At 33.3% G+C, this 18,302-nt stretch overlaps 1 protein-coding gene across 2 annotated transcripts in view; it reads right to left on the bottom strand.

Moving 5' to 3' along the window:
- Positions 1-211: 211 nt before the first annotated feature.
- Positions 212-18,302, bottom strand: part of LOC145689734 (Kv channel-interacting protein 4-like) — a 794,874-nt gene continuing 776,783 nt past the window's right edge. For both annotated transcript variants that reach the window (XM_081763935.1, XM_081763937.1), the window contains exon 6: positions 212-5,344. In XM_081763935.1, coding sequence (XP_081620061.1) covers positions 5,234-5,344 — 111 coding nt within the window. In that variant the 3' untranslated portion in view covers positions 212-5,233. The remainder of the gene's footprint in view (positions 5,345-18,302) is intronic.

The raw sequence follows: 18,302 nt of genomic DNA, 5'->3' as shown, positions 1-18,302 counted from the left end.
GTCTTTACGATGTGGTGTCATCAATCGGAATAACTTTGCATGATGCTCTTGACACGAATCGTTTGGATGATCAAGTATTAAACAAAGAAATTTAAGACTCAATTTGAAGTAATTAAATTTCAAACATTTCTTTGAATACTGAATTATCCAATGCTGCGGTTGTGAACCACACGGCAGAAAAGAAAGGGGTCGGGTAGAAGAATATTCAGCAGTAAATAAATCGATCTTCGATGTTTAAATATTTATTGAAGTATTATTATAGAACACGTTAATGTGTTGTTTTCTTCAATAATCACATTCGAAATTGAGAAAAAGAAGAAATTAGAACATAATTGTAATATTATATGTACACATACATACATATATATATATTAGAAAAAAATATGCTACTGAAAACATATTTGATAACATACCGATAAATATTGATGATATACAAACAAAAAAGGGGAGAAAAACAATGACTTAATTTAAAATCAGAAAGCACCACTCAAGTGCAATTAATGAATGTATAATTCCACAGAAGAGTATATATTATATACAGTTTAAAATCTATATACAGAATATCTTGTGCATAGAAGTTATTCAATATTAAGAGCATGACTAACAACGTATTCTTACTTATATATATTTATAAGTATATTAATATATTTAACTAAATTACACAAATATTGTACATTTGGTTACAGGTATATATTGAATATGTATATACGATATACTCTACTATATCTGCCAATTGATATTTCCTAAAATGAATTATCAATATGAGGCAGAAATTACTATTCATAGCTGGAAAGATGAAAGACAATTTACTACTATGTTGTCATTATATATATATATATTATGTATATATATAGGCTATTAGACTAATAATATATTCATATAATTGTTATGTGAGATTTTCACTAAAGACTTTCACACAAATTATGATTTTTACTATTATCAGAAGTTTTATATGGTGCTAAAAGTAGACATGGTTCCCCGCAGTAAAGAGTGTAGAATACAAATAAAACGAACGTAAGCATATGAATAATAATATTATACACTGTCAAGCATCTATTCTAGACAATCGTCAAATATAGTTTCTTCGATGGAATTATAACAGTGATTATCTGCTTTTTGAAATGATGTATAACCAAATAAGTAGTAAACAAAAACACAATCGTATGTTCACAGTTTGTATTTTATCCATATTGAATAGTCCGGAAATGAGTTCATAATTTACCCCCTTCAATATTATTATTGTGTTTATCACCAAAGTTCATAAGCATTACGATTATCTTATGATATACCGTTGGTGTATTTTGTTTCTTTTAAAATATATAACTCCCATTACCACACACACAATAATAATGAGAGATATAGCATTAAAAGTTTGCTGACACAATAGTTTTGTAAAGATTTTATTTGCTGCACTTTCCTATATAGTTCACTTATAGAAACCTAATACTTTATAATATTAGGCTCCTTGTTTCATGTTTAAAAATTATTCACTTATAAATATTATAATGATTGATCTAGCTACGGAATGTTAATATGTACAACATATCATAGTATATATATATATATGCAGATAATATTTTTGGAAGTACTTATGTAATATTTTAAATCAAAAAAGGACGTACAACTAAAGTTGTTAGTGCTCTATTTTATCTAACACATAACTTTTATATTCTACATATATATATTTATTTATTTTAAAAACTGACTTTTAAAAAAAGTCAGCAATATCACATTACATCACTTGTTTAGAAAATCTATATCATGTAATTTCAAATTATATATATGCGTATTTACTTACACATATTTATGTACACACATACATACGAATAGACATCCATTAGAAGATAAAAGACCATCATTATGGTGATTATTTTAATAGAAAAAACATTAATTCGTTAGGCCTACATAATTTTTGTTCGTTTCAGAATACAACAATAACGAATAATGCTAAAAAACACAATTACAGTTATTATTTAATTTAAAAAAAGAAGTCTGAAATAGTTTTCATTGGCAAGCAAAAGCTTTTCTTGAACGAGAAATATAATTAAACATTAATGAAACTCCCGCTTCATAACCTCTTCGCACGCAATACACAACAACATGTAGGGACATTACCGACAATCACTTCCAGGTTTGAGTGCTTTTATTTTTACATGTATTAATGATTTTTTTTAACTTTTAGAACATAGGTTCGTGAAACTATTATACAATTAAGAAGAAAAGAAACTATAAAGCTAAGAAATAAGCAAACATTAATCAAACAATATCATGAAAAAAAAACTTTGAAGATAGTGCTATTAAAAAGTAATAAAGTAAAGGATATACATGTTAAAAAAAACAATATACAAAAATGTACTGTGATATTCTGAACAGTAAGAGGAAAGGTGTTTATTTAATCACTCACACTTGAGCAATAGCAAGTGTCTATTATCATTTTATATTAAAAAAAGATCTACTTTTCTACATAACAATAATAAGTCACAAGAACGTTATAATAGTAAGAACATAATAAGTTCATAAATAAGTTTATGTTTTGTGTACGATATATTTACAAGTTATGTCACACATGATAAAGAAAAGATGAAAAGTTAAAATTTTATTTAATAATTACCTATAAATTAGCGGTATGCTTTTACTTGCAAGGAAAAATGTTTCAGTTTATTGTTAGAGAAGTAAAATTATACAAAACATGTTATATAGCACATCTAACCCCTTTCACTTTGCTAGTTAGTAGCTATCTGACTGAGCAATTATTTTTTTAGTCCCGCATATAATATTTTGTCTTCTTTTGTAAAACTTAGAAGAAAAGTGAAACTTTTAGCATAGATGACACACACAGACACAAACACAGATAATGCACAAATTTTTATTATTATTAAAAGTATCAATTCTATATACTTTTTTCTATCTGTAAAATAAGTTTAGTTTTAATATCTTCTTCAGAAAGAAACTATTTTCTTAACGTTTATCTAATCTATCCATAGTCTAGAAATCTTTTCTTCTATGAACACGCATAAAAAATACATGAAATATATTGTACACATAATTACACAGAGAGCAGGAAAGAGGTAAGTAAATAGTACGTAGTAATAGTTTCGATTTCGTCGAAGTAACTTACACAACAACTTTTGTTTGAGCAGAGTATAAAAAGAAGACAAGATTTAGTTGTCGTTGTATCTTAAACATACCTCAACAGTATATTTGACAACACTTAACGATAACATAATGGTGTATTATTTTGGAAGGCAAGAAGATCTCTAAACCTCCACCACATTAATAAAAATAGTCGAACATTTCTAAAGTTAGAAATGCATTCACAGATAAAGCTTGAGTCAAGTACTTATGCATTAAGTTAAGAGAATAGGAAGTATTTAGAAATGAGTAAGATTGTTTTATTACATGAAACAAACCCTTGTACAGTAAGTATTATTCCTATACTCTCGTCATTTTAATATACAGTAAAATCGTTTGACTTTAAAAACAACTATTAACTCTTTCAATAATGTGCGCCTGAATATATAAACTAATATTTTACTTAATTATAAACTTTTTTATTCTTAATAATAAAGTTGAAATTCTTTTCGAAACTTTTGTGTATTTATGATAGATTTAGACCACTCATGTATTTTATTACTAATAATGAAAAGTATTTATAAAGAATACAAAAATGTGACAGAATTTTAAAGAGAAAAATAAGGAAGATAGTTACATGATTTTAGAGATAGTATTCAGTGACTACTTCCAGCGTATTCGTCACGTATTTTGGAAATATGATTGTCAATGTCGCGCCCCTTTTTGAAAATAATAACATAACATAAAAAACAATTACCAAAAAATATACAAACAAATTACTTCTTCTTTATTATTGTTTACAACAGAATTACAATGCACGACACAAGTTTTCGTCCAAATTATTAATTATTACCAAAAATAGTTCAAATATTGCAGAGAATCAATTCAGATAACTCTGTTAAATACCTTTCACAAAACAGGTTTTTTAAAATTTATATATATTATTTTTAAAACACTTTGAATTAAGGTATATATATGTATATTACATTGTACTAGTATTCATTTTTATGTAAGAGTATATCATTCATTGTAGATCTTAAAATTTAACGCACACTCTCATTACGGTTAATGTTTTACTCTCCTTTTGGACATGAGAATTTTTCCTGATCTGGAGTCCAAACTAGAATTTAATTTCATAAAATCCGAACTTCCTTTTATACGCATATCACGTATTACGGAATAGATACATTTTATGCATTCTTAACAAAGCAAACTCTATGTAGTATATACACAATCGAAAGGCTTATATATCATTCAAAAGCCCTATTGTGTAATCTCAAAACTGACATCCTTACGTGCGCGTACATAACTAATACATCATCATCAAAATAATTCTTACTCATTGACACAATGTTTATATTTATTGTATTGTATATTTCTGTTAATCACAATGAACGAATTATGGGAAGTTGATAACACTTTGTTCCTTGTATTATACAATACTAACTTAATGATTAAATTTTCCAGAAGTACACCAATGACACATATATTGTACATTCTATAATAACTGCTAACACATCAATAAGACTCAGAAATAACGTATACTGTAATTTATAATACAGTAACAATAATTTATTAATTGCTTTTTAATGTTGACATCAATTAGAGGTATCTCTTATTTACATTATTATTTTTTTTAAAAAAGAAACATCTATATGAAAGACTTGGTAGGCCTACTAAATAATCCTGGAATTCAATCCAGCGATCATTACATATTGACAAAAAACGAATTAGTTAAATTTTTAATGCTTGAACAGAATAGGCCTAATTTCTACTATAATTTTGAGTTTAGTGCAAGAAGAAACGGATATTTCCATCTCCAATTGAAAACCAAATTTCTTCATAGAAGCCAGTTAGAAAGTTGTTTACCTTGTTCATTTTCGAGAAAGTTCACTTCCGTATCTTGTTCTGCGAATAAGGTTTTAAAAATTAATTTCTCGAAAATATAATATGATTGTGGTTAGTACGAAAGACGGTGAAATACCACATCGACGACGTCACTCTACTAGTTAGAATCTGTTTTTAGCAGTTGACGAATTGATTTTGCAGGAAGACGTCGATAGAAAGATAAGTGAAAGTAGATAACTGTGACTCTTTCCTGAAGGAATCTGCTTCCACAATAATTTCATCGCGTCACCGGTAGATGTCTCTTTCGTCCTGATCACAATACCGTATCCAACATTTCAAGGGATTGGAGAATTTGTTCATCGCGCGAACACCACTGAACCAGCTCATCTATCGTCACAACACCATCTTGGTTTGTGTCGATTTGCTGCAAATAAATAAACAAACAATTCAGTGTTAACATTATATATAATAGCATATTTTTTTAAGAGCTAAAATAGAAACAACTTGGTATATATTTTTTAAATATTGTATTTCAGAGAAGTGAAGATAATTTACTGGGTATATGGGTCATTGTTGGATGTCCGCATATCATTGTTAGAAGTATGTGTATCATCGCTAGAAGAGACACATAAACATATATATACCATCTTCTATTTAACACTGTACTTTCTCCCCCCACCAGATATTTACAGTACATAAATAAATAAACAAGATGCTCCAGGAGAAAATAATATCAATTATATTTGCGACGAACGACATATTTTTGGCACCATAAAACTTCGCTTTTCTCGATTGATTCGAAAACAGTGACTGATCTAGTCCGGGGCCAAGGGGACCTAGGACCTCTCAGTTTTTTGAGTGACAAAAATAATTTAAGCTATTATTTATATATTTTTGAAAGTTTATAGGAAACTCATGATATACCTATCATAGTCTGGGTTCTGGCTGCCCCCCAATTTTTATTTTCTAGATCCGCCACTGGCCATGAATAAAAAATTATTCTCAAGCATCTCATTTACTTCTACTCGTTGCCATATATCGATTCATACATGTCCTGTTTTTCACAACATTAGGTATAGTTAAATAAAAATTAAAAGTTTAAAGATTTATCATAATTTTTGTCCATAACTCATCTGGGTATTTGTCGTCTTTTTAGTGTTGCAATGAAAAAAGCTTCATGTACGTATATCATTATTAGTTTCAAAAGGTGATGTTATTGTACAATATCTCTCCCCGTCGATTTTCTCGAAATCTACGCATGTTGATCTACACTCACTTTATCATTTTATTTTGTTTAGCTCATTGAGATTTATCAGTTGATATTCGTGTCATCTTCGGACATTTTTTTTTCGTTACATGTTAATAAATATTATAAAACTAGGTAACTTTTACTGCATATATTATGGCTCACTTTAATATTTTATTGTCTATTTTTGGTCTAGCCAAGGTAAAAGGTCAGTCGCAGTCTTTAAATGCAAATACTTTGGTTAAATCCTCGAAGTAATTCTTTATGTTCTCTCTCCCTCGCTGGTGAGAGGGAACCCGGGTTCGATTCCCGGTGTGGACACTCGGTCGAAAGATGTAACAGTTTTTTCAGGCCAGTCACCCTGAGAGATTTTTTCTGAGTTTTCCTCATTCACACAAGGTAAATGCCGGGATGGTACCTAACATATGGGTCCCAAGTCACTTCCTTCCTGCCCCGTTTCCCGATTAATATGCTCGCCGAGGGACGTCATTTGCGATTGAGGTCATCGATGCCGGTAATGCCCAGGAATATGTATCAATATCAATATATCAATCATGATACCGATGGCTAAGAAATCGAACCAGTGAGATGTGAGAATTATAGAGTTACTAGTTTCATTATCTCATGCAACAAAAATTTTGCTTCGAATATTGAACAGAAGGTTGTATGGAAGAAGAAACGATGAAAAAGTTGAGAACAGTTCGGGTTCAGAAGAGGTAAGGGCACAAGAGATGCAATTGGATTATTAAGGGTAATCAGTGAAAAGTTTATATAAAATGGAAAGAGGTGTACGTTGTGTTTATTGTTCTAGAAGAGGCTTTTGAACACTTGAACTTGGAGTTGTGAGGAGTTTTAAAGAAAGTTGGGTTGGAATGGAATGATCGAAGACTCATATGAAACATATATGAACCGATAAGCAAATGTTCGAATAGGGTAGGAAATAACAGAGGAGAGTGCAATTGGAAGTTGAATTCGACAGGGATGCAGTCTCTTGTCAACATTATTTAATATATATCTAGAAGAGACAGTCTACATAAATAAAGATATTTCGATAGTAGGTAGAATGATTAGGTATATACAATTTGCAGAAGATATGACACTTGTTGTAGAATCTGAAAAGAAAATCAATAAGATGTTAGAACACTTGAAGAGGGACTGTGAAGAATATGTAATGAAAATAAATGTTAGGAAGACCAAAAGCATAGTGACTGAAGCGAAGTGATTGGTGTAAAATATAGAAGAGAGGAAAAAATAGAACAGGTGAATAAGATGTTAGAACACTTGAGGAGGGACTGTGAAGAATATAGGATAAAAATAAATGTTAGGAAGACCAAAAGCATAGTGACTGAAGCGAAGTGATTGGTGTAAAATATAGAAGAGAGGAAAAAATAGAACAGGTGAATAAGATGTTAGAACACTTGAGGAGGGACTGTGAAGAATATAGGATAAAAATAAATGTTAGGAAGACAATAAGCATGGTGACTGAAACGAAGTGATTGGTGTAAAATATAGAAGATTCGATTTCGATTTTAGTTTAGCGTCCCGTTCAGCAGCGAGGCTATATGAGACGTGGACCTACTGATTAACGTGGAATCCGAACCACATGAGCTCCAGCCGGGAATCGAACCCGGGTCTCCAGTAAAATATAGAAGAGAGGAAAAAATAGAACAGGCGAATAGTTTTCGATACCTGCGTAGTATTATTAGTGATGATATAAAATGCGAACCAAGAATAGGAATGGCAAAAGAAGTCATCACGAAGAAGAAAAGTCTATTTGTGGGATCTTGAATAAAGAGTTGAGAAAAATACTTACAAAATGGTTTGCGTGGAGCATATAAAGGACAGAAACAGGGAAATTACGCAAAAGCAATGAAAAGCGACTGGAAGCTTTCGAAATGTGAGTGTGGAGAAGAAGGGAGAGAATTAGCTATGCCGAGCGGGAAACGAGTGACAGGGTGTTAAAACGAGGGAGAGGTGGAGGAAAAAAGAACAATTTTTAGATATTATTGAAAAGAGGAAAAGAAACTGTTTTGGACATTGATTAGTTAAGAACTGTATAATGAGGGACGTGCTAGAGGGTATGGTGAAAGGAAAGAAAGGGAGGAGTAAAGGAGGCGACAATTGATGGACGGTATCAAAACAGAATCAGAAACACTGTACGAGGAGATGAAGAATTTAACTGAAATCCGTGGAGCATGGAGGCTTCTCTCTGTTGCTGCAAGTGACCACCAATAATGGCATAATAGCTATGATGATGATAATGATGAATCTTTCCCTTGCTCTTTCTTGAACTTGTGTAAATAACCTACATGAAATCAGTGAAATGTATTACAACGTACGGTTAATCAAGAGTAGTTTGCTTCGCTTCCGAGTTGCAAAATGGCTACGAAACCAACCAAGATATAATGTGATACCGAGCATCAGGACTGCAAACTAGGGTGAAGCAGAGGAGCATCTAACTCGGACATCGTATTTGGAAGTGGATAATGCATCAGGAAGTGAAGTATTCAGAAACATCATATTGTTTACATGTTTTAAAAAAAGTATCACGCCATAGTTATCTTTATTAGAAATTCACGATAGATTCATAAGTGCTGAAAACTGGCTATCAAGTTTGGAAAGATAAATAAATAAATCCTTCAATATTATTAAGTTTTAACGAAAAAAACATTAAAGAAGATACATGTAGCAATCGATGTGGGGTGGTATCACTCAGCTAAAAAAATTATAAAGTATAAAAACTCGTGTACTTTTCGAGAATACAAAAAAAAAAGGAAAGAAAAAAACAAAAGAAAAAAGAAAAGAAAACCTAAAAAAATGACGTTGTACAAGAATCATGTCACGTATTAAGGTCAAACTGATTGTGAAATATGCCCTCACATCGGCCTCTTTATTAAGATGCTAACAAGACGAAAATATGGAGGAGTATAACGAAAAAGCTCAAATTTATCATTAAATAAAAGACGTAACGGCCACCAGATCTAAAAAGCTTCTGAGACACCTGTTAGAGACAGGGAGAAACAGTGCGCTAACCTCGTATTTGTCACAAGGTTGGATGTAGTTCAGCCGGGTGCTAACAGATGGCGTTGGAGCGGCTGAGGATCACAAAGACCTGTCAGGCAAAGTGGTTTTAGTTTTTACTGTATATGAAAATATAATTACATTGTTAAGTGGCTGATTGTATCTATTGTTGATTGATTTCTGCTAACAATGATACAAATACGCCTGATAGTGACACACATAACCATAACATTGACTTACATAATCCTAACGATGACACACATACAACGAGTAAATACATAGATTTTTGCAGTCTTATGAGATTGATGATGTTATTAAATGTTAGATGATATATAGGGTGTCTCAAAAGTCCCCTAACAAAGGATAAGTCTGTTATTATCAGAGCTCCAAAAAATGTAAGAGGGGAAATCATCTCGAAATATGTCTGTTTCCAATCTAAAAAGAAGGCATTTTTTAAGATCAGACAAGCCATATGGGCTGTACACACTTTATGCGCTCAATGTTAAATGAAACGTTGCCATTTAGCTGGATCCACAGCATAAGTGAATGAAGTTACTGTCTATTACGCTAACGTGTCGATGTCCAGCCCCCATTTCAAACATTCCCTCTTTCACCATACTCTTACAAAATTTGTCAACTTCCCGTCCCGTCCTTCTCTCCCTCATTCCAGGTAAATGGCAACATTTCATTTTCATTTAACATCGGGCGTATAAAGAGTGTACAGCCCAAACAGATCTTCTGATTTAAAATATTCAGGGGACTTTGGAGACACCCTGGTAATATACCAGATGAGATATCAGTAAAGTAAAATTAATTTTAAGAAACTGAATGAAGCGCATCGAAAATATTTAGAAATTTAAGCATTGTCACGATATAAAATTGGCAGTTATCCTTACTTTACAATTGTGAAATAAGAGCATTGTCTGTCAAACAAATAAATGCATGTTTTCCACCGGATAGTATCTTGCCCCTTCCTGCTATGAAAATAAAATACTACACATTACCCCATATCATTTTGCCAGTCGCTTCCTATTTGCTGATCAGTTAAAACAGTATTCCTGGGCATCGTAGTGAAAAATGTATTTGCCTTTTCGTGCATTGTACAAAAACACAAAAAGTGAACGCAATAAAAACAAAACAAGGAAAAATTACAATGCGATGTAAAATGCTTGGACATTTTCGACAAATCACTCAATGTAACGCTTTCCTTGCAAGCAGGTCTTGATGGTGTAATCGGTTAACACCGTGGGTTCAAGTTCATGGGGTCCTCAGATCGATTCCCCCTGAAGACATAGTTTTTATTTTCTTTACAACAATAGAAGTTTTTTTTTTAAAATATCCAGTCATCCGAGGAAAGGAAATTGTGTAGAATCACAACATTTCACTTTTGTATTCACATTATCGCGAAAAAATATGATCATTTCTTGCAGTTCAAACCGTAGAGAATAAGTTAGTGAACAATGTTTTTTTGGTCTTTTTATAAACAATGTCCAGTGTGTTATCGTTAGCAGAACTCTGCACTGTAAACCTTAAAGTCGCAAGTTTCTGAGGAAAACAGTGTCCATTTATTATTATTATTATTATTATTATTATTATTATTATTATTATTATTATTATTATTATTATTATTATTATTATTACTAGAATGACAAAAGAAGGAAAGAAAAAGGCACATAGTCGAAGCTATTGATACGAAAAGAAGATATATAATTTGTCAGATTCTTTTTAGGTTTACACATGAACGTAATAACGTAATAATATTATTACATTTTTCCATTGGCAGATAGAATTATTACTTTATGAGAACAAGAAATGGAGTATAAATATTTGTCAGCTGGTAGCAGTAATGAATTTTGTTTCACCCTTCTTCTAGATCGGTTGAGTTGATTTTGAGTTACACGTCCCTTTCAGCAGCAAGGCTATATAAGATGGAACCTACTGATTAACTTGGAATCTGAAACACATGAGCTCCTGCCGGTAATTGAACCCGGGTCTTTTTATAGATAGAAAGGTGAGGTGACACCTTGAATAGAATCGTTCTTGTGACTAGAGTTGTAAGTTCGATCACTATTTGTAATTTGTGTTATTACTTTACTGCTTTATCAACGTTGCATGTAGCGTTAAATTCAATAAAAAGTTGTTGGGGAAATCACGTTATTGAAGACCGAGATAGTTGTGTAAATTCGCACACAGATCAAGGTAACGAATCCGGAGTAATGTGCGTATGTCAATTGAACAAAGAAATCAGTTTCTCTGCTCTGGCCATCCTCCCTCCTAGAGTATTTGATAGCAAGGTGGTCTGAAGATCTTGTAGTCCACGGATCGATTCGCGCACAGAACCATTTTTAATTATTGAGCACAAGTAGAAAAGTAGAAAAACCAATACAGACGAATGAAGTTTAGAGCTAAGAAGTAAAACTGAAACAAAGGTATGAGTCATTACGTGATTTGTTTAAGAACAATTAAACGGAATAAACTTGTTTTGTCTATGTCTAGGAATGGAGTATAAATAAAAGAAGAAATTACACTTCTGTACAGAATTTCTGTCACATGTCTTTCAAAATTATATAGATAGAAATAACTCTCTTTCTTATGATAGAAAATGTTAAATGTCTTCTTAGAAATATGCAGAAAAAGGAAACCACATATTTCCAAAAATATTTCTGTAAAAAATTAAGAAATAAATAAGTTATAATTACTAAAAGAAATCTCCGAAACTCGTCGCCAAATTCTAAGTTCCATTTTTTTCGTAAGCGTGGCAAACGCGCGGCGAAATTTACGGAGAGAGAGGGAATTTTATGCTTTATTAGAAATACAACGTAAATTTTTCATAATGTTAGTTACTATACATATTGCACAGATCTAATAATAATAGATATTAAACATTTTATACGTAAACAAACAAATAAAAGGAAATAAGCCACAAAATATGCGAAGCGATTAGGCAGTTTGTGGTAGTGATTTTCTAATATGCGTTTTCTAAGAGATTGAACCTAACATACCTTCGTAGAGTAGACGGTTAGCGCACGCTCCCCAAGTTTTTTGTTTTTCCCCTATCATCAGTTCGAATCCCATACCCTACGCTGATTTTTTTAAAAGAAAAGCTTGATTCTGTCAATTTCTTAAACAGCATGTTTTGTTTTAATAATGTTGTTTAGTATTATCGTCTTCATTCTAGTTTATTTGAATATTTCCAAATAATCCAGAATTACGTCCTTTAAATAAAGTATTACAATTATCAAGAATTTTATAAAAAGAGGAAATTTCATTTCTAATCATTATCCTTACCGGAACGGGAAACTTATAAATATTTGAAATAGTAATTAACATATGACTAAACTTTAATGAAACATTATTAAAATAAAACATTTACTCCGAATATTCTCTGCAACTAATTTGTAGAAAAGTGACAGAAACAGTGAACATAAACTATTAGTTGTCAATTAAAAGTGTAGCAGCGATAGTGCTAAACCCAAGTAGAATATTCACTCTTTGTTTCATGATAATAATAAACATTTTACAAAAATAATGATCTTTTGGCTTATCGTAAATCTTTTAGTAAATAAATAAATAAATAAATAAAATACATATTATAAATAATTTAATCACCGTGACTCGATAGTCGATTGCGAGGGTGAAGATAATAAATTTTACTACAAAGTGTTACAAAGCTAGGCGCCGTAAGTGGCCCAGTGGAAACCGGTGACTGTAGCTGAGTAGACTGAGGTGTTACAACCTCGGTGGTGACTGAGGTTGTGTTTTACAACGGCTCGAGCGGCTCGGCTCACGGCTCAGTCACCACCGAGCCGAGCCGAGAAGTGAGCGGAGCCCACACCTCATCCTACCGAACTGACTCGAGTCCTCGGCTCAGTTGGACCAAAACGAGCCGAGCCAATGGCTCAACCCAGCGGAGCCGCCTCGAACCGACGGCTCATCTGATACGAACCGAACCGAGCCGGCTCTAGCCGAACAGAGCCAATGGCTCACCTGAATCGAGCTGAACCGAACCGATGGCTCATCGCAACGGAGCCGGCTAAAGCCGGTGGCTCACTTAAGCTGAGCCGAACCGAGCCGGCTCGAGCTGTTGGCTCAGTTGAACTGAGCCGAGCCGGAGTTCGAGCCGAGCGGGTTGACATCATTATTAGACTGACGATCGTTTCCGAATCCCTCTACTAGGAAGGGAAAAATTTTAATTGTCCTCGATGATTCTGAATTCATGCCTCTATTGATTCTAGGAGTCCTGAAATGTGATTGAAATAGAGGTAAGTCAGGAAGTTAAAAAATGTAAAGCGGTCACCTCTGGTGCATAGTGTCCTTGGTTCGATCCCAGCTCGCGTGAAGTGAACTTTGTGGTGGACACAGCATGTGTGTGTGGGTTTTCTCGGGGTTCTCGGGGTCACTTTATAACTTAACGCATTGTATCGTATATGCTGCGAGTCAAACTTTTAAGACACTTTTTATCTCCTTTCACTGGCTATTGCGCTCTCCTACGTCCCGAAAGATGGCCCGAAAGTTCGTTCACCAAAATCTGCTTTCCCCTTATTAGTTTTCATCAGTTCACTTGAATTGAAATACCGATTCTATGGGGATGAAGGAGGTTTAAATGAGCCTTTCAAATATTTCTCAAATAAACCTCTTCCCGATCATTAGAAAGTGCATACGGGAGAACTCTGAAATAAAGTAAACGTACGAGCGTCATTTTGATATAAAATTGGATACACAAGTTTGCATATACAAGATATAAGATTGGATATACAAGATTGGATCTACTGATTGACGTGGAGTCCGTACCACATGAGCTCGCGCTGGAAATCGAACCAGGGTATCTCACGCCAAAAGCGCGTACGGTAACTGCTTAGCCTCAGAGGAGGTCTCGTCTTCAAACAAATGGTTGCTGTTATGTCTTTGGAGGATGATATAGTTCCGATTTCCGGCGGATGCACATTTGGTTCGAATCCTACATTAAGGTCTAGATCTAATCTCGTAGGCTCCTGTCTGCTGTCCTTGAAAAGGAACAATAAATCTACGTAAATATCTAATTAATATAGTGCAAATAGTTTTAAGTTCGAATCTAAGCGTCAACATGGAATTCGGTATTGAGATAATATAGTTAGAAAACTGGATTTTTTTAAATGTAGAAATGTCGCGTATACATCATGCAGGAGTTTTGTTTCTGTGGCGTGCGTGATATTTCTCAATTAATATTCAAACTGGAAATGGTAGTAGATTTTTCGCACTTCCAGTTTTAGTACAGAAATTAGAGTGCAGATGGGATATATTCTTGGGACGCTTAATTGATTGCTGAAAACTGTTTCTTGCTATCTATTAGCGTTTTTACTCTATAGCTATCAATGTTAAAACCGGAAGTGACTGATTTATACTACTTCCGGTTGAATATGAGATTAAGAGATAATATAATTTTTATCCTTAGAACGCTAAATCCAAGAAACGGAAAATCGGTTTCCGTCATATGTTACACTGAGAAAAAAAATTGTAGGTGGCATACTTAAAAAGATAGGTTACATGCGTAATTCCTGTAGTTTTTGGACTTAACGTACACCAGACGTATAACTGAAAACGCATGTTTTATAATACTTTCTGTATAAGTGTTCCATCTATACGTACTTTCTGTATGAAACAATGTAGGCGGTCAGGATCTCACATACAAATGGACGTATATAGCATATAGCTGACGAAGGTAACATAAGTATATACATGTGATATACGGAAAACTGTTAGATGTCATACATCCTGCAACGGCATGATGTAACATCAAACGGCAGTGCCTATGTATCATACGGATAACGTATGCTCCGTATTGATTTCTATAGTAAGCAAGAGGATACCGTATATTTGTACAATATACCGCTGTCCGGAGAACGGATTTTTCTGTGTATTGTTTTTGCTCTATGTAGATGAATATTGAAACCAGACGTTGTAGTGAATTTTTATTTCTTCTGGTTCTAATAGAGAGAGAATGATGGAGATGAAACATATTCTTGCGACAGTGAATCGATTGCAAGAAACCTCTTCAATCTATTTGTTACCGTTTTTACTCTATAGTGATCAACGTTAAAACGGGAATTGAACTTCTACTACCAATAGATGTATCACCTTCATCAATTCGTAACTTTTGATCCTCTATATCCTGGTCGAAATTGATTTTGATCCATCGAGTAGTTATTGATATCTTTTTGACCTTCGAACGGACAGACACGCGGACAAACGGTAAATATACGAAGGAGTTGTGATAAACCAAATTTCTTCCAAGCTGGGAAGGCAGAAATAACGGTAAAGAAGATATGATGACTATACATCATCCAGTTGAACGTACGTCGTCTGGATAGCCTTAATCTTTCACAGGTGATCGCCAGTTTAGTTTGTTTCAGAGCTGACATATGCAAGTTGCAATAGACGCTGGGCCAATTATAGATGATTTATTGGCGTCGACATCCTGACGAGACAATGTATAACATTTTCACAAGAATTGAATAGCGATGTTCAATGGAGAAACTCGGCCATCGTACAGTACCATCATAGGAATACAAAAACAGTGATAACGGTAATCAAAAGATTTACTTGCTAAACAAAAGCATTTTAGTGGGGAACGTGACCCTTCATATTCTTAAACTACTATCTCAATGTTCAGTGGTACATTGGGAATTCTAACGCAGAGGATATTTGGAAAGTGAGCATTAGTTATTTAGAAAAAAAAATCAGTTTAGTTTAAGAGATTACGTAAAGGAGCCTATACACATTTGGCAATTATTAAACATTACCGAATTTATTGTTTCAACGCATTGGAATGCAAATTTTAGTTCAGTATTTATAATTATCGATTTGACTGCAGATTTTCGGTTTCACGAGTGAACTAACTCAAAGCGTTTCTAACTTAGCTCACAATTGTTAAATTTGCTTTCCTATACAGTTGAAGTAGACGAACGTACGGACTTTTGTTTTTCTCATGTAGGCATACATGTTTACAGAAGAGCAAATTAAATTTATATATTTTCAGGTTGCTGGTGAATGTAAAATATGGGCAATTTTAGGGCTCTTTAGGGCAATTTTATTTAAGCCATTATCAAGTTTTTCCTGCATTGAGATTTCAGTGTGACTAACTACCATAGCGAAAAATCAGACAATGGGTAAAAATGAAATCATGTTTCACCACCCTGGTATATTCTCCTGAGAGCTGATGGTCGATATATCGTGCACTAGAATTTCCCGTTTGAGACAACTGAAGTATATAATAACAATATGAGTAACGTGTTGCAACTTCTACTTCGATATATCTTCGCAGTGGTATTATACTTTTGCACTTGGGTTGTGATTGCATACCAATTTACTGTTCAGAATGGTGACAACATCAGGTTCGACAGATAGATAGTGCTTTACCAATTGGTTATAGAAAGTATTTGTAACTTAGTAGGAAGATATTGCAAATAATGTGTAGAATTGGTTTTAATACCATTATCTTAATATTATGAGTTACTTGTTTACGTATTTAATCAGTGTGCCACAACTACTGACTGTGTTTCATCCCAGCTCGCACTAAGTAAGCTTTGTAGTGGACAAACATCGTGTGCCTGGATTTTCTCGGGGTACTCCCATTTCCTCCCACTTTCTTCATTCTAGAATTTCATTCATTTCTTATTATCACCGTTTCCATTAGCCTAGCCGGCATAACCATGTTACGTAAAACTTAAAGATTTCATTTTACTGAATGTGTTTTTCAAGTAATATTGTTGTAATTTTAATACAATTTTAAGCATAATTATTTTTCCTTAACTGAATTAGTCTTTATGACATTTGAGGCTTCGATGTCTCAGGGCTATTGAGTAGCAAGTTGGCACTGTGAGAAAGAAGTCAGTCAGGGTCTATGTTAAAAGTATCATCTCGAGTTTCATTCAGTTAAACTGAAGACAGACTTGAAAATCCAAAGGCAGAATGGTGGGCAGTTACAATCAATTGATTTCTCCGGACATAATTTGCTTCTTACATCCAAGTTCTCGTATTTATTTTCATGTGATTGTGACCTCTCAAATCTATCATCAGTTATTATTATTCTTTCTCCTCGAAAGTGAAATAAACACCTTAACAATGACGAAATATTTGTTTTCCTTAATGGATCAGACATAGATGTGGATACTGGAGATGAAGATGAAGTATGGTTGCCTGCCGAGCAAGATTAAAGTCACGGGACCGCGAAAGAAGTGATGGCAACATTTCTTGGAGAACAACATACTACAGTAACTGGTATAAATTGGAAACGAAAAATGGGAGTTTACTTTATCAAGTTTTCTTATAGCAGATTAGAAAAAGATCCTGAACGACGTGAAATAATTTGACCAGTATGTGGACGACTAATTCTTTTGAAACGACATCTTTGGAAACTAGCTTCGTGTAGAACAATCAAGAAAATGTGTTATTCTTGTAATACCAAGGGTTACATAGAAATAGATCGTCCAGATTATGTAAGCCAACACAACACAGACATAGTTGGTGTGGATTTAAATTGTAACCTTATCTAATTTACCCGATGTATCGAATAAAGAATTGGGCAGTAAAGATGATCTTTGATTTCATTGAATTGGTGTAGGTGAAGTCATAGCTCCGTACAAAGAAGAAAACAGAATGCGGTTCAACAGAAAGAACGTCCTTAAGTTTATGAATCTCAGATTAGCTCTTGGTTACAGCCTGCTGACATTACTTCAGACTAACACTCATCTTGTGCAAAGGTTCAAGAAGAAATCTTAAATTTATTTATCAGAGTACTGAAAAATAAAATAAAATAAAATAAAATAAATAAATAAAAAAACACTAGCTAACGCAGCAAAAAAAAGTATGATATGTATTTGCTGGTGTATGTTGTAATGCAAGTTCCAACAAAATATACAGGCAACAAGATTGTAAAAGAATGTAAAATTTGTGTAAAAATTGCCCAGTTTTTTCTAAGTAAACAAGAATAATTACTCGGCAAAGTTTCAAGCAAATTGAGTCCTAAATTGCACGTACTAATTGTGTTAAACTATCAAACTTCAATTTTTCTTATGTGTTAACAACAGCCACTCGTTTGAAACACGATAGAAGTTCAACTAATGTGTTCAATATTAAG

The sequence above is a fragment of the Thermobia domestica genome, chromosome 1, assembly GCF_964235325.1.
Source record: "Thermobia domestica chromosome 1, izTheDome1.hap1.1, whole genome shotgun sequence".
Taxonomy (NCBI): Eukaryota; Metazoa; Arthropoda; class Insecta; order Zygentoma; family Lepismatidae; genus Thermobia; species Thermobia domestica.
This window is presented reverse-complemented; position numbering and strand designations above follow the sequence as displayed.